General features: G+C 39.7%; 1 protein-coding gene across 1 annotated transcript in view; it reads right to left on the bottom strand.

Moving 5' to 3' along the window:
- slc4a8 (solute carrier family 4 member 8) overlaps positions 1-26822 on the bottom strand; it is a 33999-nt gene that overhangs the window by 6277 nt on the left and 900 nt on the right. Inside the window, exons 2-13 of the mRNA XM_088005971.1 lie at positions 26370-26494; positions 10724-10805; positions 8446-8598; positions 7947-8082; positions 5939-6099; positions 3027-3203; positions 2123-2211; positions 1752-1909; positions 1563-1650; positions 1046-1192; positions 830-930; positions 8-182 (exon numbers count right to left, since the gene is read on the bottom strand). Of these exons, the coding sequence (XP_087862097.1) occupies positions 8-182; positions 830-930; positions 1046-1192; positions 1563-1650; positions 1752-1909; positions 2123-2211; positions 3027-3203; positions 5939-6099; positions 7947-8082; positions 8446-8598; positions 10724-10805; positions 26370-26494 (1592 nt within the window). The remainder of the gene's footprint in view (positions 1-7; positions 183-829; positions 931-1045; positions 1193-1562; positions 1651-1751; positions 1910-2122; positions 2212-3026; positions 3204-5938; positions 6100-7946; positions 8083-8445; positions 8599-10723; positions 10806-26369; positions 26495-26822) is intronic.

The following is a 26822-nucleotide window of genomic DNA, read 5'->3' as shown; positions in this document are numbered from 1 at the left end:
CTCTTACAATACGTCCTTCAGTCGCTTCCCCCAGCAGTCCTCCAAAAGTGATGACAGGAGACATGCAGGCGCAGTAGAGGAAGAGGAAGGAGGCCACACACTGGAGGCTCAGGCCGTCCTTGAAGTCACTCACATAGAAAGGAGCTTTCCTCTTGATGTCCAGTATGAGGCCGCCGAACAACCTGAAGACAGGTTGTTCATTTTAGAGAGAAAACAAGCGCTGCTATATTTATATCTATGACGATGGGAAACATGTTGCCACTTTTTAAAAACAAACCAAATAACACCGGGTAAATAATCACCAGTCTTTTTCAGAAAGTACAGAAGAGGGCATCATATGGCTCAGTGGTAGAGCAGAAGATGCATATTTGTAGGCTGTGGTCCTTGACACAGCTGCTCTGGGTTCATTTCCTGACCCCAGGCCATTTACTGCGTCTCTTCCCCGTCTCTCTGCCTCTCTCCATGTCAGGCTACTGATGCATAAAGGTCACTAGTGCCACAAAATCTTTAAAAAAAAACATTTTTTTGAGGAGCTAATAGGCGACATACATGGCCTTGCGAATGTTTTGCAGATTGTGGCCACAAACTTCAATGTATTTCACTGGGTTTCTGTGTGATTGATCTATATTAAGTGGTGCATAATTATCAAGCAGAAAGAAAAATACAAAACCTTTTACAAAGTATCTGAGAAGTGCTTTAATCCTCTTTGGGCCCTTAATATTGTCCCATCTCGTTTCTTCAGAAATTCAGTTTTTGCCCATTCAGTCAGAATCATCCATATTATTAAGCAACAAGTCTCTGTAACAAACCTGGCTGGTCAGCTGCTTACCTTCCTGTCCTCTGCAGCTCCGGCCCGTGGTGTTCAGCATGTTGTGGTTCTTCTACCTGCAGGGCTGTGCCGTTGGGGACTCCAGGCATTTTTCTCTTCTCCTGCAGGTCAGAAGCAAGCAAAAAAAACAAAAAAACAAGTCGCACATATTACATAAACAACTTTGAATGCCTCTAGTGAGGTTAAAATCCAGGGCTGAAAAGTAAGATGCATTACCTGAGAGGGGACGCTCTTTGGGGGCTCTATTCGGATGGAAGGGTCCCACTCTCCTGGCGGCAGGACAGTCACCTGGTCCAGAAACTCGTCTATCCCTGCCAGCAGGTCGCTTCTGTCCTTCGCCTTGTACGCTACGTTGTGGAAGATCTGATCCAATGAGAAATTTAAAAATAATCAAAGAAAAACGTTGCAAGAAAGATGTTCAGTTTTTCTATCATCGATGGTTCAGAAGCTGCAATATTTTTGCAAAGGTATTCACACCTCTTTAACTTTTTCATTTTCTTTTGTAATGTGCCAACACGAAGTAGTGCATTACAGGGATGTGGGAGAAAAATAAAAACAATAATAATAATAATAATAATAATAATAATAATAATAATAATAATAACTGGCATGCATTTATTTTTACTCAGGTAAAGAAAAGAAAAAAACACACAAACTGTGATTATTGCAACAAAAAAAATGCTAAAAAGTTCAATAGAGTGAATAGTTCTGAAAAATCTGAAAGGTCTCTCACCTCATCCGTCATAATAGTCGCCATCGAACGTCCAATTTCGTGGTACTGCTGAGCTTTTCCATCAGGGCCCAGAAGGATAAACAGGAATCTGATTTGGACCAGCAGATAAACCATACTTCATAAACTCTCCTTTGAAAGCTGAATTAACATGACCTGCCAGCAAGGCCTGATGGAGCTGTGGCTGTCTACCTGGTGGGGATGGGAACCTCAGTGAGTCCAGTGAGCAGAACAGCAGGGGAAAGGCGTACAAACGCAACAACGGGCCTCTCCAGGAAGTCCAGGACACCGACCAGCACATTTGAGGCCTCAGCGCCCTCTGGAATCTTCTTCATGAAGTGCAGGTCAACCTGTTGCAGCAAAAAGAGAAAACTACCAGACTGAAGCACAGATTTAAAACATCCACCTCCTGCACTAGAGGTAAAAATCATTTGTAGCTCATCTCAATACTGTAACCTGTATTGAGATGAGCATGTGAATATTCATAAATAACAAATGATATATTTTCCATTATTCATCCATATTAATGAAATGAATGAGAAATCCTCAGCCGGTTTGTTTACCTTACTGAGGTCCACTTGACTGCTGTCCGGTCCAGCGCCGTTCTTGGCCGGTTCCATCGGCAGAGGAGGCTGGGGAGACGTGGCGGAGCCTAATGGATGGTAAAGTGTGGGTGTGTGCATGTATGTGATTCACAGAAAACGCAGCTGAATCAGAGAAAATATCATTCCAAGAACAAAGTGTGAAAAAAAAATCTCCAAAAGTTAGATTCCTCTTGCCAGTTTCTTAATTCTCGGAAGCAATGAAGTACTGGAGGATTACTGCTTGAAGAGGATTCTGTGGTGCCTTTCAAAAAGTATTCATTCTTTTTAGACTAACACAAAGCAATCAACAACCACAACAACGAAGGGAAATTATCATTTTCAATATCTGTCACAAATAAAAGGTGAAAAGTGTTGCATTCGTTTGCATTTGGCCCCTTTTAATCCGATAGGTGAAATCTAGTGCGTCCAGTTGGCTTCAGAAGTGACCTTAGTGGTGATTAAAGTCCACCAATGTGTAAGGAAGCCATGAAAACCATCCAAAGGTTTCCACAAACTGGGAAAAACACTGCACACCTCCCTGTACTCACTTCCATCAGCGCCATGCTGTGGGAACGCTTTTCTTCAGTGGGGATAAAGAAACTGGCAGGATTTAATGGGATGGAGCTAAAACACAAGGCAATCCTGGACGAAAACTTTTTAGAGAATGAAATGTAACAGCCAAAGTCCAACCCTAAGCCAAACTGAGAGTTGTGGCAAGACTTAAAAACTGCTGTCCATACACACTCCACGCAGTGTGTGGTTGTAATGTGACGAAACGTGAAAACTTTTCAAGGGGTGCAAAGCAATGTAACTTGTGTGTCTGTTGCTTTAGTCCTGCAAAATTAAAACCGCTCCCCACCGATGAGTGTGTGATGAGTCGTACCTACTACCTGAGGCTCGGACTGTTTGCGTGCTCCCTCGGTGATGGAGCGTACCATTGGAATCAGGTTTTTCTTCTTCTCGTTTTGGTGATGGTGTCTCTTCAGCAGAGCCTCACGCACCCTAACTCTGACGGTGTCATCCAGCTCGTGCGACGCCTCCTGGTGATCCAGAACCATGTCTGCAACGCAATTTTAGACTCACACTGGGCTTGTGGGCAAAAGCAGCTGAGACTTGATAAAATAGTATTTATCTAGTTTGCTAACCACGACTGGTTTTGTCTCCGTGGAGAAGGTCTGACATCACATGTTAGAGCCTGAAATCTTCACAATTAGCCCTTTAATTGTTTTCAAATCAAAAAGTTACTTTTAAAATGTCAATTTCTGACACAAAATGGGCTTTTGGAGTTGCACCCCAAGGATCAAAGACACAGTTTCATATGGCTGACTATATAGAATCTGTTACCGCACTCAAATGCATCTGATCATGGCTGTAAACAGAGAATAGACTTATAACAATAAGTCTTTTTTAAATAGCAGTTTGTCAAATGGATGTGTTGTCACATGGAAGAGGATGCACTGAGCATTTTTTCCAAAATGATCCACCATGCAGGAAATTCTAACAAACAACTTCCAATGTTGTTACTTAACTTTAAGTAACTGTGTCAGGTCAAAAACACAGATGAACAGAGTTTGACAGATGATGCTCTTGGATTAACATTTTGACAGAGACATTGTCAGAACCTCATGTGGACTTTTTTTGTGCTTTTAAATCTCTGTGTGCAGTTCCAGTTGGTTAGTTCTCCAATTTACACTCCTCACAACATTTCTCCTGTCCTTTTTCTCCTTTCTGGATACATCACCATAAGAAGACGGTTCCAAAGGTAAGAAGACCACACTTCTTCCACTTTCATTGCATTTAGATATTTTTATATCTTTACACATTCCTTGTTTCCAGAAGTTAATATGAATTATAACTAATTATGAACTTTTAGCTCATAAACAACTGAAAAATATTAAATTGAACAAATGTTGTAATTTCACTAATCTTTTCCCAATTTCTGTGTTACACCAGTGTTCTCATACATCTGCCTGTCTGCGCTAAGAGCAGCCTATGTGCTGCTGAAGCTGAATCAATGCTGCTGACATATGAGACCATATGGACCTGAAGAACAACAGCTTCTGTCTGCGTCTTACTTGTCCTTTCAAGCTGACTTGTTTAGTCAGCACAAGACTGTGCATTAGTCTGCCTCCTTTCTTTACCCACAGCCACCAGGAGATTCTCTCGCGCACATTTTGTCTGCAGTAAGTGAATTTATTCTGAGCGCACTTTAAGATCAGCGATAATGAGCTGACCTCAGTGAAACTTGTTAATAAGGACAACGACAACAGAGCAACACAATGAAGCCTGCATGCAGTAAAGCCCGGGAAGCTTTAAGGGCTGCAGGGTTATGTGTGTTAACGAATTAAAACTAAAGCTAACATGGCCTTATGTTATGAAGAAGTCTGTTGTTTTCTTGCTCCTTGTTTCTCCGTTTCAATGTGTAACTTCAAACATTATGATGAAAAGATAATAAAATCAGCTCTTATTATCTGTTTAGAATTTAGATTAGAGAGCAAAGTCAAGATAAATGCATGAATATAAAAAAAAGTTAATGTTTTACTTTTATCTGAAGCAAGACTATGGTGTAAAAATGCCTTTAACATTTTCATGAGTGACGATTCTTGAAGAACTTCCACTTGAAAATGTTTGTCTTAACATGACAAACTTTAAGTCACTGCCTGTGTTGGAGTGAATAAAATCTAACATGAGAAACTTTAAGAAAAAAACTTATTTAAGCAAGAAAAAGCTGTGAAAAAAATGCTGTGTGTGCGCGCACATACTTGCAAGGTTTAGGTTGTTACACATATACGAGCCTCTGTAGGGACCCATAACTGATATAGTATGCCTCCTTCCTTTGCCTTAAACTCAAGGCTTAGGCCTTAAGCGTGAACATGATAGATTATACTCATTTGTTTCTGCAGTTCATTTCTGCTTGTACTCTGCAAGAGCCTTCTGCAGGCAGGGGGTGAGTACAGGTTGTGGGTTTGCAGACGCAGCAGAGAGAGAGATGAAGTTGCATCCCAATGCATTCTGTCACTTCTAGCAGGGCTAGCTGGTCATTATACAAATAAGTTAAGCCAAAATAACAACACAAAAAATGTCATTTGTCTTTGTGCATGATGATTTTGTTCGACAGTATTTGGTCAAACAGGAACACTAAGTTTGTAGTGGAATGAAAATGTTTTTCTGTCCAAATTATTTCTGATTTTGGTGTCTGGTCTCTAAAGCAGGAGATTATATAAATAAAAGAAAACAAATTATGTGAGAAAGACAAACCAGGAGGGAAAACCCCCCAAAAGGAACTGAACTTTCAAATGTTCAAAATGTAAATGTTACATGACACATTATTGATGTGCTAATTATGGCATCTTAACTTTTTTTTTATTCACCAATTAGAGTATATGCAACAAGCATTACAAACTAACAAAAAGAAAAAAGTAGTTCATGTTTTATATGAATTCAGTTAAAATATTTAGGTACAGAGTGATTAATGTGAATCAGCTCAGTTGTAACCTCTATGAAGAAAAGTTAGAGTATTGACCATTGTCATGTCCACCTTATGCAAAACGTTCATGTTGTCTATAAATCACTTTGATCTTGAAATAAAGAGCTCGTTGAATGGTTTTGCATCCCGGTTTATATCAATAAGTCTCATTTCTACAAAAGGAAAGTTCCAGCAAAGCTCATAAAAACGGATGTTGGCCATTATCACAATGAAAACGGACTTTTTGCAACATCGGTGACAACTTTTCACGTGTCTTCTAGCATTCTGATGTTGAGATGCTGGTTTACACGCGAGGGGAAATTTCTCACCTGCTATCTCCTCAATGGAGTCGGCTCGCATGTCCAGCAGCACGCTGCCATTGATGATGCAGCTGCGCAGCTCGAACAGGCTGTGGAGGGAAAGTGTGGCGACGTAAGGCTTGCTCCACCTCTCTCCGCCGTCCTCCACGTCCTCCTCAAACTTCAGCCACCTGCAACATAAAAACAAGCAGCAGATCAGGAGCTTCACCTCAATAGAGTCCAGTTTAAATATTTCTATTTTAACCCTTGAGTGGTGTTGATGTTTTACTTAAAGTAGCGCGTTGTAAACAAACTGAACCGATTACTGAATTGAATCTGGATTAAAGGGAGATGATGCGCGAGAGAAGCTTTTGGCTTCTCTAGTTTTACTGCTACCATCAGCTCCGCTTTTGTTTAACAGTGAAAGTACTTCTAGATCCCCGCTGCTGTGTTTCGTTTTATTAGCTTTGTTCCGTTAAACCCCCGGCTGGTCGTGACAGATGGCCGCTCAGGGTCAGCCTGGACGTTTCTTCCTCGTAAAGATACGCGCTCAGGGTTTGCTGCAAAAGCTGTTCACGTTCATTCAGGAGAAGTAAATGCTCAGTGACTTGTAAGCAAAGAATCAATTATTCACATGATAAAGTAAATCAATTTCCTTTCTGATGATTAATATTTTGAAGGGAAATTTTGCTTACACACCACACTTCATTTTATTATGGTTTTGGTTGAGTGTGGCTTTTATTTCTGGTTTATTTATAGTTTTTTGTTGAAATATCTTCCACTTGCACTGTGTTTGAGAGAGTGAGCTAGCATTATTGAAAATAGTCTCAAAACCAAAATGTAATCACTCATCACAGTAATTACTGGGACAATTTCTGATTTTATTTTGACGCAGTCAGCTGGGTTTCCTTAGATAATAAAAGTTTTACCAATTCGAATAATGAACGTTCATTGTTTTACAATGAGGACTAAACTGTACGTAACTAACATTGAATTTGTCTCGATTATTTTTATTGATGAAAGCGACATGGATTTGTTGAATCGGTGCTGCTTAAGTGAAGCGATTTGAACTAATTAGTTTTGCGCCAGACCTGATTTTCTCAAAAGAAAAACCAGACAATAAAGGCAAAAACTCCAAAATTAATATCTCGATATGTAGGTGTTTGGACCTGGGGTATCGTTTGTTTTTCCGTTTTGATCATTTCCTGTGAGCTCTTGCCATTTTATCTTATTCAGTTGTTTTAGTTATTTTATTCATCTGTCTTGCCCCTTTGTGCTCCAGATTGTAGTTTCTCACATTATTCTTTCCTCCTGTGTTTCTCCTGCCCTGTTGTCAGCCTGCTTCACGGCACACCTGCTGTCCATCTTCCTCTTCTTCACGTCTCTGATCAGCTCCTCTGGTTCCCCTGCCATTCGCCACTCATCAGTGTTTATGTAACATCTCAATGTTGTTGTTCTCCACTGGCTCTTTCTGTTATTCTTTGTGACACCTCCATTATTTCACCGTCTTTGCTCCATGCCTCGTCTCTTCCTGCTTTTTCCTGCTGTAAATCATCCAATGTTTATGATCTATTTAAGTATTCTGCCTGAAAAGTTTCTCTGCGCTTGGCTTCATCGGACATTTTGCCTACATTGCTAAAATTATTTGACTTGATTCAGAAGGCTTTTTCCTAAGTTCAAAGTTGGTTTGTTTTTATTTTATTCTCCAAAGTTTGATCAGTGCAGACCAGCTTTTTACCAGCAGCAAACTGCAAGGAGAGATTACTTTCCCTCCCCCATTTTCAACATCGTATCAGAAGATTTGCACAATTATTTTGGAGGGGCTCGAAGGCTTGACATTAGCATGTAAATCTGAAATTCTGCTCCTTTTGAAAGTAGCATTTTGTAATTCATCTTCTCACCTGAAGCGATAAATGATTCCCTGAGCTATAAATGTAATAACCAGCTGTACATGTATGGATCTCGTTCTGCCAGCCCTGCAGTGAGACACTTTATTACAGGCTCTGTTTTCAGCTTCTCCCAGCGGAGGCTTCCTGACCTGGCCGTTTCCTTCCACTCGGCGTCTTTGCCATCCTTCACACAGATCTCGTCCAGCTCGGTGAACAGCTCATGGGACGCGTGCTCCGCATCCTCCTCTGTGCCCAGGATGAACTGGACCCGCTGGGACGGCGTGTCTGACGGAGTGAAAGAATATGAGGGAGCGAGGGAGGAAGGAGGGACACAGAGGTGAAGTTTAGTTCTTAGAGAGGACACAGTCTCTTACATATGTCATGCCTTTAGATGGCAGCACATTCACTTTCACAAAAGACTCTACACAGAAATCCAGTCCTGTTCCTAATTGGGTCATTAGTGGCCTGTCAATTGTTGCCTGAAGTGCAGTGGTCGTACAACCATGTGATGAAAATCAGCAGGATTGATCTGAGTGGGAGGAGCCTGTGGGCACATGCATACGTGTGACTGTAACGAGTCATACAAAACAGTAAACAGGAAGATCTTTATATTGACGGAGTGTGTGTGGTGGTGTGTGTGTGTGTTACCGTGACTGCTGCCAGCTGTCTCACTGTCCTCGCTCTGTTGTGTCGTGATGCTTCCTGCCCTTTTATCTTTCTTGCGGTGGCGGGATCCGTGGGGTCTGTGGTGTCGATGGCTCTGCCTCGGCATCCGAACCCCCACAAACAGAGTCCTGTGTCCTAAAGGGAGAGGTGAAGATTTTATTAACGTTTACTAAGAGATTTTTTTTTACCTGACACCATTAGGAATCAAACACGGCTTCTGTAAATTGACAGGCTGGGTGAGAGAGCCAGCCTACGGGCTAAAAGTTAACTCTGGTTCAGGTTTAGAGGTGGGAGAAATTGTTGACAGATGTGTGAAGCTCTCCATACATCTGACCTTTATGGGTAAATGACAGAAAGAAAGCTAATGCTAACAGAAAGCCACATGAAGTTTCTTCAGTGCAGACAGGAAGGCCGGTCAGCTTTTGGGCCATCGAACAAACAAGTTAAATACAGGACACCTCTTTAAAAAAATTTTAAAAAAAAGAGATATAGGCTGCAAAAAGTTTGAGAATGATGCCACGGTTTAACCTCAAATATCTCAACAGAATTAGAAAATGACAAATACCCCTTTGGTTTTTATATACCCTTTTTTTTCCCATGTTACTGGCATTAGTAGATGGCGTAGCTGATAATATCTGACAATATTCCACAACTGGTATCAAAGGAAGAGTTTTGAGCTGAAGTTAATCCCCTAACACAGCTCAAATTACAAAGTTTGTCTCTATAAGTGTGACTTTTTAGCCATTTTTACAAGTAACATCCTATTTCCCATTGTGTTTAGATTCAACAATTCATACTCTTGTAAAAAAAAAAAAAAAAATTAAGGTGCAGATATTAGAAGACATTGGAAAACTACCCATTTCTATTTTTTTCACCTTCCAAAATTCCAGCAAAATAGTTTGTGGTTGCACTGTGATGATTAAAACGACTGAATCGGACAGCATGTAATTGGCTCCACAATGGACCCATTTTGAACAAGGCTAATTAATGTGAATGAGAGTCGCATAAATAAAGCTAAACAGAGCTGAATGAAGCTGAACGAGAGCGAAAACGGGAAACTAAACAAGGCAAGAGGAGGATGAGTGGAATCAAGAGCTGCATGTGTGAGTCAGCTTCATTTGGACTCGCTAGATTAGAGATGTGAGTCAACAAATTAATTTAATAAGATGTAGCCAAACTGCAGCCTGTTTGTGAAATATATCTCTGCGGTTACACAGAAAATTCAAAAGTGTCAAATGTTTTGGTGTTAGTAGACTTTATGCAAAAGCAGAGTTAATTTTACTCTAGTAGAGTCACATTCTGTGTCTGTAACTCTAGGGTGTCTATTATTAGTAGTTAAAATCCAGTGTTAAAACAAAGTGTTTCCGTATCAAATCTAGAGGTGTTAAAATAGAATCAATAACTCTTTACTTCTGAACTCTGAACTCCACCAGCAGCTCTAACACTGACTAAAAGCATCAGTCAAACTTGTATTTATATACCGTCTTTCCAACAGGCCTGCAGATTAAGCTGCTTCACACATTCAAGAAATATGGAAATATGTTTAAAAATAAAACATTTTAATTTAAAAACAACAAAAGAGGTACAAAATAGGTAATCACAGAAACAAACTGAGAGAAGGTAAAGCAGTTGATGCCAAAGGGTTTATATAAAGCAGTGACAAAAGACATAACAAAACGAATGTCGCGATTTAGTTCTGCTTGCAGAACCACTACAGAATATTTATCTTTATATCTGGGTTGTTTTCTTTTTCTTATGTGTTTGGTGCCTCATGCCTTACATTCCTTTTCTTCTCATTTTGATGCTTATGTGATATAAAACAATTGTGTGGTTATGTGCAAACATAAGCATTACTAGCAAACAAATTGGACCTGATTGGGTCGTAGGCTGAGGTGGCAGACAGTTCTGGCTCGAGTGTTTTCAGCTGAGTCCCGAGGAAACAAGGACCGGAAATCCTCCCTTCTGTTCTAAATTATGTAAAATTATCTCTGAGTTTCAGTGACACAAAGTATGAAGTGCTGCTGTACTCCTCTAGAAAGTGTGGGAGGAAAAAATTCAGTTTATAAGTTAAAATCAAACCCACTATGCTTCTTTTCTTTCTTCTTCTCTGAGCAAATGAATTTGTTTTCCCAGACATGAAAATGCTTATGATTGGCATCTTTATTTGGACCATAAAGAAAAACCAATGCATGCCCCCAGGAAAAGACAACCACCAGACATTTAAGATCAACCCAGTTTTCCAAATATAAATAGTTCTCACCTTCCAGCTCCTCTTTCTCATAGTGAATGTTCATCACTGAGCTGGTTCCTCCCTGGTCCACCACCACTTCCTCATCAGGTCTCTGATCGACACAAACAGAACAGCATGAAGTCAAAGTTCATATTTCTTCTTTCTGGAGCAGACAACACATTGCTTTGCTGCAGAATAACATCAAGTGGACGAAAGAGTTAAAAAGCTTTTGAAAGGTCGAAACTCGATGCTTTGATCCAAACTGTTCCCTTGCAGTCTGTTTGGGTTTGTTGTTCTGCTGGAAGGCGAACGTCCACTTTAGTTTAAAATCTTTACAGGCTCTAACGTGATTTTTTTCAAGAATTTAGCTCCACACATCCTTCCGTCAAGTATGACCAGCTTCTTCGTCTCTTTGAAGAGAAGCAATGTGTTAGTTTTCCACTTCACATGTTTTGCATGCAGACCAAAACGCTGAAAATGTAATTTTGCCTCCTTCCAGATGTTGTCACCGCTTGTTAAAAACAACAATAACTTTGTACGGCTCTGTTTCAAATGATGGGTCTAACGGAGCATTTGTGAAATGTTGAAGGCGTGGTGGGATGATGTTTCATTACCTAACTCTGCTTTAATCTTCTCCACAACTTTATCCCTGACCTGTCTGCTGTGCTTTTTGGTCTTTACTAATGTTCCCTCTGAGGCCTTTGCAGAACAGCTTCATTTATTCTGAGACCCAAACTTTATTTACTAATTAGATCATCTCTGAAGTCGATTGGTTTCCACAGAATTTTATTTAGAGCAAAGGGGACTGAATACAAATGTTGACCACACTTTTTGAAACACCGCATCACTTGCCTACTTATCAGTCGTGTGTTTGTGATTGTGGACGTCGCTGTCCAGAAGTTTCCTGACACTATTTCTTTTACACAAGCCTTTCGAAATAAAAGAATCGTTTCCAGACAGTCTACGTTCCGTGTGTCTTGTGGACACGTATTAAAGGTCTTGCGGTAATTAGCAACTAACTACAGACAAATACATGTCATTTGTAGCAACAGGACGAGCCATTTGGAAAACGGACAGGACTCTGCTATCCAGGGTGAAACAAATCAAATTACCAGAGCGCCACATCAATCAGCTGGACTGCTGTTGGGAAACTGCTGGAGGATGTTACTGCAGATGGTTTAACTATCTGGTGTCAAGGATTTCTCAGGAACGCTGCAGTCTGCTCTGCTCAGTCTGCTGCAGTCCCGTCTTAATGTCACAGGTCTTATGATAATCATAACAGGATGATATTAAAACATCATAGTGCCTGTGGAGTTGCTGTGTGACTGCGGTGACGCTGCACCGCCTTCGTGTATAGTGTTCAAAAGAGTGAATATTTAAGCCAAATGTTTTAAAAATGGTTGGAGTTGTTACTACTAGAGTTAATATGTAGAAAAACAGGAGAAAGTAGACCTACATGCCAAAAAAATTTAAATTCAAGCAACTTCTTTAACTGCTACCGATAATTCAATTAACGCTTAAACACCGTAAGCTGCTCAGTTCACTGAGAGCAAATCTTGCACTGCAGCTTCACACTCTTAAATCTCCAGAGCGGCGCTTTGCAGCTGGTCTGAGGTTTATCTCTTAAAACAGATTCCTCTGGTCTTTGCTTTCTCCATTCTTCACACATCATGCCCTGAAATCTCACCTTTGACAACACATTTACGATGATGTTTGATTTGATGGCTCCTTAGGAAGCAAGCCATTCTCACAGTGTCTCCTCTTTATATGTCAACCCATCTGAATACTCATGCTCCTTTTATAAGGTTTTACTTTACAAATCAACAAATGCAACATCCATACACATACACATGCACTGAAATAAACTGTGGTTGTTTACATACTTCTTTTTCTGGCTCTTCTCCTTTGTTGTAACATGCAGTTTTATAACCAAGGGTCAGTCAGTTATCTACCTCATTCTGCACAATAATTGCTACACTGGTAAAGATACAAACTCCTTCAGATCCACAAATTAATCCTGCAAAGACGCCACGATGTGCTGCAGCTATTAGACACAGTTTCAGATATTTGTTCTGCATGTAGAAATGGTCAAGTTCAAGTGAAAAGTTAGCAATGCTTTTTTTTCATTTTGAGACTGCCTTATATGGAGGACCAAAACTGACATAATAAAAAATAAAAGCATAAATATATATTTTGTTTTTCCTTGTCCTTACACGTATTGTCAAGAAATGTATATATTTTGTTTTTCCTTTCCTTTATACATGCACTGTCATCAAAAAAAGTATATGAATTTTTATTCTCCTTACACGTGTATTTTCGCCAAGAAATGTATATATTTAGTTTTGTCCTTTCCTTATACAAGCGTCTCCATTTTTTACTTTTCCTTGTGCATTGCAGCGTTGTCATCAAGAACAGTTAAATGCAAATGAGGGGCGGTGCCGTCCAGTTTCTGCTGATTGGTTGGTTAGCATCACACAGGACTTGCCTGGAGCAGGGATAGCTAGCAGTCTATTGTTGAGCTGCAGCTCTCAGCTCAGCAACTTTATTAGAAAATAGTGCTATAACTCCAGAATTTATTATTTTTCTTATGGACCTCCCCCTGCAGAACGTATGTTTTAGTTAGCGGCTCTCAAACTCGGAGGTTCACTGTCGGGGTTTTCATAATTAGGATGAAGCGGCCGCTGAGCGCTATCTAAACACCACAACCTACACGACTATCGTTGCTGCCTCAACAAGCTCAAATCCAACCAAAACCTTTTTGCTAACCATTAAGACGCAATGATTTCAATCGGATTTCAATCTAACAGAGCACCTTTGGGATATGGTGTGTCAGAGGTGTACATGCATTTTTTCCATACCTGTGCTCTGCTGAATGACCCTGGACAAGGCACTAAACTTTAAGTCGCCTAGTGATTGATGGATGAGTATATGAATCTGTGTTTGTGATTGTGTGAGTCTTGCTGTAGTGTAAAGTGTTTGAGTGATCAGACAAATATAAAGTTTTGTCTTTTTTAAAAATATATAATTGACATGAAAACATGGACAGGATGTGCAGTGATAAATAATTTATCTAGAATATGAATTCCTAGAAGGAACAAACTGACTTTTTAGGGTCAAGACTTTAAGATTTTGGAAAAGTGCTGGGTACTGTCTCTAAATATAGCAATTTTTGTTTTTGCTTTAGGACATCGCCCTCTATCATGAGCACATAATGTTAGTAAAATTTTCAAATCTAGCTTCACCTAATTCTCAGGCTTGCTTCATCTGGAGCCGGATCCATGCTTCCTTTCTCATTCACAAAGCACCATATAAGTGCACTGGGATTTCATTTTCTTTCCATGACTGAGCACTTCATTATCCCAAGAGAGTTCTGCCATTTAAAAGAATAAAGCTTCTTAATTAGAAAGGCATACTTTGGCCGGAGTCTGAATCTGATTTGTGGTTTTATGCAGACGAGGCAAGTGTGGCAGCATTTCCAACTCTGCACAATGTAATAAATTTGAACAAACTCTACTTCCACGTGATATTCATGCGTCAGAATAACAGGCAGCAGTTAATGCTCAGGGGAAATGACACCACACAAACACTTTTACTTAATACATTTAAAGTCTTTTTGAAAGTAGTGCACTAAAATCTTAGTTATTTTAGTTTTCACATCTTTGTCAGGATCCGAGTTCTTTTGTCATGTTTTGAATTTAGGTTTTGTCTGTTTTTAGTTAATCGTGGATATTCCTCACAGTTTTTGCTTCATGTTGCCTTAGGCCTGCACTACAATGCAGGATTAGTGATTCACTGAGGTTAAACAGTGTTTGCAATAACTGCCAATGAGTCATTTGCATCATGGCTGAGGAATTTTGGTCCAGTCTAATCAGAAAAATGTCTTTATTTTGGCTCCATTGGAGGGTGTTTGAGCATGGACAACTTTCTCCTGCAGTGTTTCCTGCAAGAGAGCAGAATTCATGGTCCCATCATTTTTCCATCATCCAGGTTTTGAAGCAGAAAAGTAGGCCATCACCATGTTTGACTGTCTGGATGATGCTCTTATTTTGAAATGCTTTTAGGTTTATGTATGATGAACCAGGATACGTCTTCCTGAAGTTTGTGTTGCCAGGACACAGAATATTTTTCTCAATCTGTAACCTCAACATTGTACTGCAGAGACGTTTTTATGCAAATTTGAGTCTTGGAGTAATTTGGTAGGCCATCGCTTCTGGGAAGGTTTTTCATTCTTCAATGTCTTCTTCATTTGTAAATAATAAAAATGAAAAAATAAGTTTGCTTCAAACCTCCTAATTGATTTTAATGAGCTTTCACAATCCAGGGTCAGGAACCTCCGGAGTCCTCTAGGGGACATGCGGGATTTTTTTCCCTTGCAAAACTTTTGCCATTTTCATGTGCAGTTCCAGCTCAAACTTACACAAACAGACATAAACATGCAGTGAATAAATCAATTTTCAATCAATGTTTTGCACCAAAGAGTTAATAATGAACACGTTTTCACTGAGGCTATTTAAATGTGTATATATTTGACATTTTAAATCAACATTTGTGATTGCATACAAAAAGGTCAGAAAATATTGCAGTAAGCATGTTGTGAGGGAACACAAAAGAAAATTTGTTCCATGTCCCCTCGAGAGCTCAGCAGTAACAAGATGATGAAACCCAGCTTTGTTGTAAAAGTTAAACATGATTTTCAACATTGAGCAGCCGTCCAACGGTGTCCGTTTATTGAAAAGTGCACGTTTATTCATACATATCTGCTGAATCAGGTCATTTACTTTAGTCATAATGTCACTGTCTTTTTCCATAGTGAAGAACAACATGCCCACCTGGGAACTAAATTTACATTATCTAGGATTAATCTCAAATGGGTAAATTGTAAAGTTTTTTTTTAAGATTGTTTTGGCTCTAGTGGCCTTTATTTGATAGTTAATTGACAGGAAAGTGAGTAATGAGAGAAGGGGGAAGACATGCAGCAAAGGTCACCAAAGCCAGGAATCAAACCTGTGACAGCTGCGCTGAGGACTAAGGCCTCCATATGTGGGTTGTGCTTTACCCCTGCGCTACCACACCACACCCAAGTTGTAAAGTTTTAAGACAAATTAGAGTAAATCATAGCTTCATTTTCACTATCAAGCATTCAGCATCTCGGGTTGAGTGAACCATCTGCAAAGCGTAACCAGAAAGTAAGCAATGTATGTATTAGCTCACTGCATTGATTCAGAAACCATGTGATGGTAAGTCTGCCTCACGGTGTTTTATGTTGCTTTTAGATGAGTTATGCCTTTAACCGCCATTTTACCTTGATAAAATGGCGTAATTAATTTAGAAAGGAACACATCTGTCACTCAAGTGTCACGGCGTAAGAAATCCTTGACAACTGAATTGTGACAAGTAATGTCTTGCAATAATTATTTTACATAAACAGCAAGTTCTCTTTAATTCTAGATCAGTAAAAGCATCAGAAACACAGCTGTGTTATCAGTGTCTGCAGCTGTGCTGGTGAACCTGGCCTCCTGCGTATTGTTTTTCAAATCAAGCTTGAGGCATCAGAATTAGAGCTTTACCAAGTTACACTGATGCTCTGCAGGAGGGAGCAGATAAAAAAAGCAACTCTAAAAGCTTTCTGTCCCAGAATGGGTGGCAGAGTATCACATCTGATCAATCTGGATCAATTTGGTCTAAATAAAGGGAAGAAAGAAATGGAGGAGGACGAAGGTTAGCACTCTGTGTAACCATTAGGTAATGGAAAAGAAAACAAGACCGTCAATAAATGTAATTCCTTATGCCATTATCTAATTATGTGGTCCATATATCCATTCATCCGTCATTGTCAAGTCGGTTTTGTACTGACAAACTAAATATAGTTAGTAAAGGAGAGGACTTTGGTCAATTTAAAGTAAATAAGTGTTGAATTTTCAAATGATAAATAGGAGCGCTGCTGGATGTTGCACTTTTCTTTCCATGTTAGTTAAGAGGGCCGCAGTTACGCGGGTCACAGTTCAGTAACAACACCTTCTTAACGACACGTTCATGCAACTGAGTGGTTTTTTTTTTAGCAGGTTAATGGTTCCCCGTCATTCACGTCTCACTTCCCCTTGTGTCACATTAAGTATTTTAGCTAATTTAAAAGCTCATGATGCACTTCTGAGGTTGTGTTTGTCTCTGCTGCTGAACACATCTGGGACCCTCAAAGCATGAACGCTCGCAGGGAAAATAATCCGCGTGTCGCCACCAGATTCTATCACCTGGCAACCGTCCCTTTTTGTCTTCCCTCTTGTCCTTAGCTGGGTATCAGCAGCAGCAGCAGCATCAGCAGCTTCTGGATGTGGTTTATGACTCATGCAGATTAGCGCCTCCGTGCCACAGAACTCACACGGAGCTGGACCCAAAATGGCTGCATGCCCTTGAGGTTCTGCCCTTTATGGGCATGCTGGAGCCAACAGGAGCAACATGCACACAGGGGAATCCTTGTTACCAGAGAAAATCATGTGATGCAGGGAGGAACTGAAGACAAACTGTGATGTGGATTCAAAGAGTTTAAACTTAACTGCATTCTCAACAAAGGCATCCTGCTCCGTCTATTTTTTACCAGAACATCACATGCTGATTTTAATACTTGCTTATTATTTGATTATGTAGCTTTCATTGATCTGAATTTAACTAAATCAAAGGTTGCTCAACACAAGCATTTGAACAAATGTAAGAAAGTCATGAAAGAAAAGTTTCAAAAAACACTTAAAGGCGATTGATGCTTTTCCGTTGGAAGCTTTCATTCATGTTTTTTAACATATGCTGTAATGTGGAGGGTTGATCATAAACATTTCAGTATTCATACAAACATACATAAGCTTTGAATTTTACTGTCTTTAATCACATATTCACTTTTGAGTTGATTGTTTGTGGTCTAATTTACTATGCCTGGCAAAAATGGTTGTCAGAAACAGAAGCTTTAATGTATTTGATTGGGATTCTTATGCAACAGCCCAACAAAAAGTAGTACGTAGTTTTAGCGAATTTAAATGCTACATGATTTCCATGTTGCTGTAGGAATATCTGAAATGTGTGGTGTGCAAAAAAAACAAACCACAACTTGTGACTTTTAGCTTTCTGATTAAAACAACAAAATAAAACCATGTTTTCCTTCAACTCCAGAGTTATGCACTGCTTTCTGTTTGTCTACATCATACAGTTTCAATAGAAACATGGTAGCTTGTGGTTGCGACATAATTAAATGTGAGAAGAATACAGCTAACGTTTCTGTTAGCCGTATCCTAACCATCTTTCTTTTTGTATGATGCATCTTTGGGCCCACATCATATCACTCCTAGGATGGGTTTAGACTGTCTCAGCATGTGAGAGCCAAAAATAGAGCAATGCCATCAATCACCAAGAGATTCAAGATGCACACTGTTTTCCAGTAAAGCACAACGCACTAAAAATATGCTGGATTCCCAGAATGGTAATGAAAAGTAAAGTTACACAAGTGTCCTATTTTTGATACTGAAACATTTCCCATTCATGCAGAAAAACCATGCATAACATTCACGCCGGGGTTTTGACAGAAGAGCTAAAGAACTGACACACAGTAAGAAAAAGAGGAGCATTTGTTACATAATTCACAAAAAATTCTCCCTTGTGAGTTTATGTTTTATTGTAAAAATGTTTTCTCGTCAATTTCCTTCCTTCAGCCTCACTTCCTGGAATTTTATATTTGTTGAAAAACAACATTGTCGACAATGCAAACGGAGAGTGCGGCTGCGTTAAAGTAAAACACATTCAAACTGGGTGAGCAACAACAATTTGCATCCCTGTGTCCCGACTAAGTGGGGCAATCGATGTGTTGCATCAAAACGTCCTCACACTCTATATGCACCATGAGAGGAACCAGGCTGCACACAACACTGAATAATTACTTCTGCTATATCTATTTGCAACGTCAAACAGCAGGTAAAAAGCACTGAAATTAATATTGTTATCCAGGTGTTGGGACATCGCCTGTCGTCCCTCACACTGCAGGAATGCTGACTCATGTCGTTACCCCGACCACGTTCTCCAATGAATAAAAAACAAAAACTTTAAAGTTCCAATTATTTTGCTATTTGACTGTTATTTTTCCTATGTTATTCCATACACTTTGTCTGATACACAAGATAAGTCATGATGCAACCACCACCGTGCTTTACAGTTTGATCAAAGTTCCCTCACTTTGACTCCTGTAAATGAAGTTTTTGTCATTGCTTTGCAAATCTTGTGCTAGAATATTTATTTCCCCTCCAAACTCAGCTATTTCACTTACAAGCATGTCTTTTTCCAACTTAGTGTGAAATGTTAAGCCCCAAAATATTCATACCTACTCATACTCATATATCAAAGTACTTAAGAAAAAAATTATTGAGCTGGTCAGAACTTAAAAACTGTCACAATAAATAATATAAGAAATAGTACATTACATTTTTATCTGCTGGCAACATGGCAAATGAAATGTGTGGCACACCTTAAAAGAAAGCTTCACTCTATTTATACTTATTGGAAATAATGAATATATCCACAATTACGTGATAAGAAATGTGCCACTGTTTGAACCAAGATATTCTTTAAAATGTATCTGCCAGGAATAAAACAGACAATAATCAAGAAATAGGGAGGAATTTACAAAGTCCTGCTTCTTTTCCAGCATTAAACACTCAGATGAGCATATATTCAAAGTAGTAATTTTCCTTTGGTAAAGCTGTTAAAATATTCAAATGTTCATATTTTGCCAAAAAAAAAAAATCTGTGTAATATTCCTTGAAATGAAATCCAGTTTCTAATAAACTTTGGTTCCCTAAGAAGAGGCTGCTTCATTCTGGAAAAACACGAGAATTACAGCGCGGCAATCTACTTGAACCCCATACAGGAAAACACTGGGTGGAGGCGTCCAGAAGAAGCTGATTTCAAATAGCTGCACAACTTGATTTGCACACGTAGTTAAATCACAGGGATAATAGTTAGATACAGTGGTATTTTGCAGGATTATTTAGATGTTACTATAAAACATTTTTGTTAAATTTTAGATCTGAAACTTGGTGACCTAATGGTTCTGATAGTTGCTTTATTAGATTTGCTAAAGTAAACTTTAGATAGAAATAGCCTAAAATCACTGCTGGCTCAAAGTTGTGTGAGAGAATATTTCAGTTTTTTGTTTTAAGTTATGCTTTTTGTTTGTTTTGTTTTTTCCAAAACTGTGATATGTATAAATGTTTAAATTTTCTGGCTGAGCCGTAGCGACGTTGCTTCAATATTTTATACAACGACCAAAGACTATAATCCTAGTTTCATTTGAGAGCAAGACATTAATGTCTTTTGTCCCTGGGAGCATTTTCAGACGTGGATTTGTCTTTTTTTCTTGTCGGGTAATGGATTCTTTCAGCCAGTGTTGGCACAGGGCTTGTTTTACTGTAGATAATGACCCTCTGTAACCAGCTTCAGCCGGCATCTTCAAAACATCTTTTCCTTTTATTCTGGGGTTGATACGCTCATCTTTCACCAAAAACATATTTGTCTCTTGGACACAGAGCCTGTCTCTTTAATGAACTGCATTGTACCTGGAGATTTCTATACGGTTTACTCTCGATCGTTATTGATTGAGCAGATCAATGCGTCACATCTGGGTGTTACTCAAGGATGAATCAGACCTGTGAAGGGCTACAGTTCTCTTCCTCGTACAGAGTTTGATTTCTTTACATTTTGTTCATGACGTCACATATTGAAGCAGTGCATGCTGGTCTTAAATACAAGGTTTTGCCACCATCGTTTGAAGATGTTACCACCTCATCTGTAAATGGGGGTGGAGATCATTTTTTAAGGCAAAAATGCAACCACCACTTCATATTGTGTCACTCCACAGTACCCAAGTTTCATCAGCTAATCTCCACCAAACGCCTCCCTGTTTCCCTTCTCGAAGCCAAACCAGCAGCTACTTGTTCCATCCCTGAAGCTTCCTAAGCTGACAGCAGGAACACAGATCCTGACTCTAACAACTGGGCCTGTCACTTCCTGAACAGAGTTTGGCGTCTGAGATCCAAGACTGGCACTTCGTAACATGTCGTCGGGCAGCTGCTGCCCCCGCTCGCAGCGCTGCAGTGTTTCCAGCTCACTGCTACAGAGACACAAGAGACATATCTTCACTCGGAGGAGGGCTGAACATGAATGGATGAAAATAAGAGGTAATGGTATAAGCGAAGACAGGAGAGAAGGAGGCTGGAGAAGATGGAAGGAGAGGGGCGGCTGTTTTGACTGCTTCAGCCCACGGGTAGCATGAGTCACCTCATTCTGCTCCCCACATACAAGTCTGCCTCTAATCGTTTTCTTTCTACAAATATTAGCAGGATTTATGGGTGGGGAAACAGCAACACTCTTCACAATTAGAACTGCTGAGTTGTTAATCAAATTATGACAATTAAAAACAACAAACCCTGTGTCAAAGGTGGTCAGAGGTGCTGCTTAAAGGTTTTGGTGACACTTTATTTGAAGGGGTGTGCATAAGACTGACATGACACCGTCATAAACATGACAAGACACTGTCATAAACATGACATGACACTGTCATAAACATGACATGACACTGTCATAAACATGACATGACACTGTCATAAACATGACATGACACTGTCATAAACATGACGTAACACCTGTCATAAACATGACGTAACACCTGTCATGAACATGAAGAAGTCTTTATGAATGTTTATGACAGTTGTCATGAAGTGTCATTCAGTAAATAATGACACTTTTAATGCAAAGTTGCTCTAAATGCCAACTTTGCATTAAATTATCATTATTTACAAAATCATGCAAAGTTGGCACTTTTAATGGACGTTTAATGCAACTTTTAGAACAACTTTGCATTAAAAGTGTCATTATTTACCAAATGACACTTCATGACAACTGTCATAAACATTCATAAAGACTTCTTTATGTTCATGACTATGTCATGTCAGTCTTATGCACATCACTTCAAATTAAATATTACCAAGGTTTTTTTGTTGTTTTTTTAACAAATGCTCTGTTTGATCATCACAGCACAGAGAAAGTCAGGAAAACGATAAAAAAAAGGAAAACTGAACTTCAGAAAAGAGTCACTGATGCTTATCAGGACAGAAATAGTTACAAAACCACCTTTCTTATTTATAAGGCGATTCTGTACAAATGGAGGAAATTCGGGGTCTTTGTTGCCCTCAGCATGTGAGCTGCTTTAACAAAGATCACTTCAAGATCAAGGCTTTTATTGTGTGAAGCCTCAAAGAACTCGGTGTAACTTTTACATAACTGCGTCACACTGACTAATGTTAATATTTGCAAGTTCACCGGTGGAAAGCGGAAACAATGGTGCGCATGACAAAGCCAGGGAATTTTTTCGTTTTTTATCATGCTCCCCAGACAGATTTCTGAAGTATTTTAAGTTTCCAAGGGATCACATGGACAAGGCAGGATGCTGCTTTATTAAACGCTTTGTGATAAGACCAAAACAGAACATTCTTTGGTTGAAATATGATTTTTTTTTTTTTTTTTTATTTCTTAAGGGAGGGAAAACACGACATTCCAGCTCAAGAACCACATGCCATCTGTTAACATCAGGCCTCGGTCATGTAATGCTCCATCTGCTCCAGATCATATTATTATCATGGATAATAATGGGTGCAAATGGCCGAACATGATGCCAGGCAACATTATTGGTGCTGCTGTGCATATTAATGTGTCAGATTAGATTTTTTTTTTTTATCTACAGGATAATATGCAGATAAAAGTCAATGTCACTTCTAATTTGCCAAACTGGACTAATTTCACAAAAAAAAAAAATCATACAAGTGACATGTCCGAAATATAAGAGACATATGATCTTCTTGACATCCTTCAAAACATGTCAATGTTTCTCTGAATTAGTGTGAAATTATCCTTTCTAAAACCAAACTTCAGTCATGAGATGTAGAGCAACAAATTATTTCTAAAAAGCAGAATTCCTTTTTTTTGTTGTTGTTTTTATGCACAATATTTTTGATATAGCCCTATAATTTTACCAAAAGTCTAACTTTGTTTGGCTGATCTGTCCCTCCTGATGTCTCCCATCTGGTAAATGATCCTACTCATCTGGGCTCTGCTCTGGTCAGAAAGAACCAAAAAGCTTTACAAGAAAATATTCCCAACTGAGTTAGACCCAGACCTATAATTGTCTTGTAAGTTTGCTTCGCAGCTTTGCTACACTTCCCTAATTTTGTGTAAATGTCCTGCAGGATTTCTGCTTTGTATTTCCTTCATGTGTTGAACATGAATTCTGCTTGACTTTGTTACTCAATTGAAGAATAATCCCTTCATATTAAGACCATAGTGATGATCCACAAAGTCGAGCCCGTTTTGACATTTTCCCCTCGATATAAAACCTCCCTTTGATCTGTGGTTGTAGAGTAGAAAAAGTGTAGCGTCTTTATTTTGTCTTCTTAAAGCTTTGGGGGAAAACCTTCTATTTTCAAGAAAACTGTTCAGAAATTACAAGAAGCATTTAGTTTAGCCTCTTTTGAATGAATGACGTTAGTGAAGTTTTATAAAGTAGCTGTAAACTCACATATGTAATATTAGGTCATTTTCCTCTTTTTTTAAGCAACCAAATATTTTATTTTCTACCTTTTATGGTAAACCTTAAGTTAATTGTTTACATATATTGTAACAAGTAGCAATCATCAAATTTAAAACAATATAAAGTTGTCAATTTTTAATCTTGTACATGTTGCAGGTCCCAGGTGGAGGGACAGGCAAGCAGATACAAATAACCTGTTTTAACAGGAAAAAAACGAGTGAGCCACAGGAGACGGTGTTGCTGTGCTGTGCTCTCATCCGAACTTATTCCAGGTTACAATAATAAAGTCATTATAGAACTTTGGAAAATTGTGACTATATATTCACACTTCTACTAGTTCTTTTATAACACAACATCAGCTTATCACTAGATAAGGAATTGTAAATTAAAGCACATTACAGACGGCTATATAAAACACACGCATTATTCGCGTACCATCTGAGGAAATCCTCTGAGCAGCTAACCGAGAACTTATTAGCTAACTATAACAACAACATAAAATAACATTAACCAAATACACCGGGGATCAATGTCAAGACTTAACAGAAAAATCATGTCTATTACACATCAGCTTTCCGCTTAAACCTGAACCAACCTGTTTTAACAGGGAAAAAACGAGTGAGCCACAGGAGACGGTGTTGCTGTGCTTGTAGCTCTCGTCCGAATGGAGGGGAGCTTCCTCGACACCGAAATGTTGCACCGTCAGTCCCGTAAGGGCTCGCTTCTGCCGTCTAGCGGCAGATTTGTGTTATTGCATGACATTGCTCCAAATTTTCAAAAACAAGGTCAAATCCTAAACTAAAATCACAATTTAATCTAACAAATGTGACCACACTTTGTGGGGGTCACATACAGCCTTATTTTTGCCTTCAGGTATGCCACATAACTACATTCTTTTAATATATGGAGGGATATACTGAGTACTACTTGCATACCAATGTGTACAGCTGTACTCTCCAGAGTTCACATTCAGTCAGACTTGCTTATGGATCGCTCCAGCTAAATGAAAACTGTGCCCATAAACTGATTAAAACCAAAGTGCGGGACACATGCCAAATGACAACTTTAAATGCAGTAGAACTGTAAATGCAGTAGAGCAGAGAAATGCACCGTTAACACACAAGGTATGTTAACGGTGCACGAGATATTTACACAACTCTATGAAAAAGTCAATCTTTTTGTCTCTCTGATATTAAATCACTCAGCTTTTCTTGGTTTAAGTCAATTAGGATCAACAAAATGAATTATGCCAAAATGTCAAAATGCTAGAACTATGAGAACAATCTAATCTAATTCAGAGGTTTACAAACTTCCATTTGTTTTTTTGTAGAATTGCGTTTGAACTCCATTACTTGGGTCAGAGGATTCGGACATGTTCCCACAGGCTTCGCACGGACAGTGTGCTGAAAATTTGACTCATTCCTTCTCACAGAACCGCTGCAACAGTCAAGTTTGTAAGCAGCTTTCCTCGCACACACCTTTTCAGCTCAGCCCACAAAACTGTCACAAAATGTCTTGCCAACATGCCGTTCAGGAAGGAGATGGCTCTCTGCGTCCCAGAAGCCAACATACTCTGGTGCAAATTGTCCGTATCAAACCCAGACAAAAAGAAAAAGACCTCGTGGAGATGCTAAAGTTAAGTCCAGTACCAAATTGGAGACTTGAGGAAATATATCTAAAACATTGATGCAAGTCATAGAGTTTAAAAAGACAACTCTATTTGAAACTAAGGAAACATACTGAATGTAAACTTCTGGATTATAAATGTTTTTTCAAAAATCAAAAGATTTTTGAAAAAAAATAAAATCTTATTTCTCTTGTTATACTGGCATTTAGCAAATAGAAATCATTTTGTCCTAAAGCAGGAAAAGTTCCGTTTTAATTCATGTCTCATGTTTACAACCATTCTATATGCAATGGAGTTCACTAATGCATCAATTTTTTTTTCTTTTGCCTTGACGATATAATTTTTTTGTGCTTTCCTCTGATAAACAAAAATTGGTTTATCTGACATCTTTTTCAGGACCAATTTGTCACCTGGGTATCTCATTGACTGTGGCCGTAGTAAGTGGACATTACAGAATGTTCCAGGTGAAAAAGAGTTGCAGGAAAAGCAGACGGCACAGTCCAGGTGTTTCAGACAGGAAGCCTTACACACATAACAATAAGGTTACATAATTTGCTTCAAGGGTGATGCTCAGAGGCCATTTCTCCCCCTGGTCTGAAAGCGCTCCATTGATATCTGAGACTCTCCAGCTCAGTTCTGGTTCTTCTCCGCCTGTTTCCTGCACACGGACAGGATGTTAGTCTAACACACCGTGATGACATGACTGTTGATTTACAGCCTGCAACAAGTCCATTAAACTATTATGCAGCAGAGTAAAGTGGAAGGGGGACCTAACAGGGTACTGGATGTCCCCGCTTCCCTAGTTTAAGTCACACTGTCTGCCATGCTCTCACTGAAAGTAGAGAGAGCTCCGTATGAAACACGGTGAAGGAATGGCGTCAAGGTCATTTGGGGGTAATTACTAAATAAACACATCTCCAAAAGAAATAAACAAAAGGCCCAAATCCTATTCTCCTTCCTCACAACACGTGACCCCCAGGGGACGAGCAGTTGACTTTTATTAATGCACAGAGAGTGTGCTCAGCGGACATCCTTCTATCCCTAATCAATAGCTCTCTGCGCTCTCCCAGTAATGTGGCCATGACGTCTCCATCCAGAGGATACGCGTTAATTTATGCCTGAGCGGTGGTCTCAGCAGCTGAGGTCCGCCTGTGCAATGCAACGTGATGCGATCTCAGAACCGATGCACGTGCTGGTACCTCGCAAAAAAACATCAACAATCCCCGTTCTGCCACGAGCGAGACACGGTTCGGCACATCACAGTCCTCGGTGACGTGCGGGAGCGTCTCTAAGTTAACGCAGAGCGGGGGGGGAAATAGTTAAGAAAATGTGAGAACTCTCCATTTCTGAGTTTGTTTCCGCTCAGATCAGTTCCAGCTGTTGGACGATGCACCTGCTCGCTGCGCTGCACTTTATGAAGCAAAAATCCACTTTACCTGGTAGCACAGTAAACTCTGCGGGTCGTTCCCGGACACGCTCATGGCTCCTGAGTTCACACTGCCGGCGTTCACGGAGTGGAAAGGTGAGACTTTCACTGAGTCAGACTGCCGTCCGCCGCTGTCTTGCAGGACGAGCAGAAGGAGCGGTCACGGGCAACTGGACGCGGCGGCCGCCGCTTTTGTCACCCCACACATGTTGACAAATGACATCTCTTTCACATGACGAGGGAAATTATTATTTTGTCTCTCTCTGTTAAGTGATGGTCTCCGAGCCGCGCCTCCAGCTCCCCTCCCCTCCTGTCCTGCCTGACAGAGCAGGATGCAGACAGCATCACTGCGCCCTGAGCCAATCAGAGCGCTGAGACACTGCTGCTAACCAGTAAAGCCAATAAGTCCATACAGCAGCTTCATCGTACACAGTGTTCGCTTTAAAAGCTTCAGCGTTTCCGC

Source organism: Poecilia mexicana, unplaced genomic scaffold (genome assembly GCF_051168715.1).
Source record: "Poecilia mexicana isolate PSO_F unplaced genomic scaffold, ASM5116871v1 scaffold_5, whole genome shotgun sequence".
Taxonomy (NCBI): Eukaryota; Metazoa; Chordata; class Actinopteri; order Cyprinodontiformes; family Poeciliidae; genus Poecilia; species Poecilia mexicana.
Note: the sequence above shows the minus strand (reverse complement) of the source record. Positions and strands in the feature narration are given on the sequence as shown.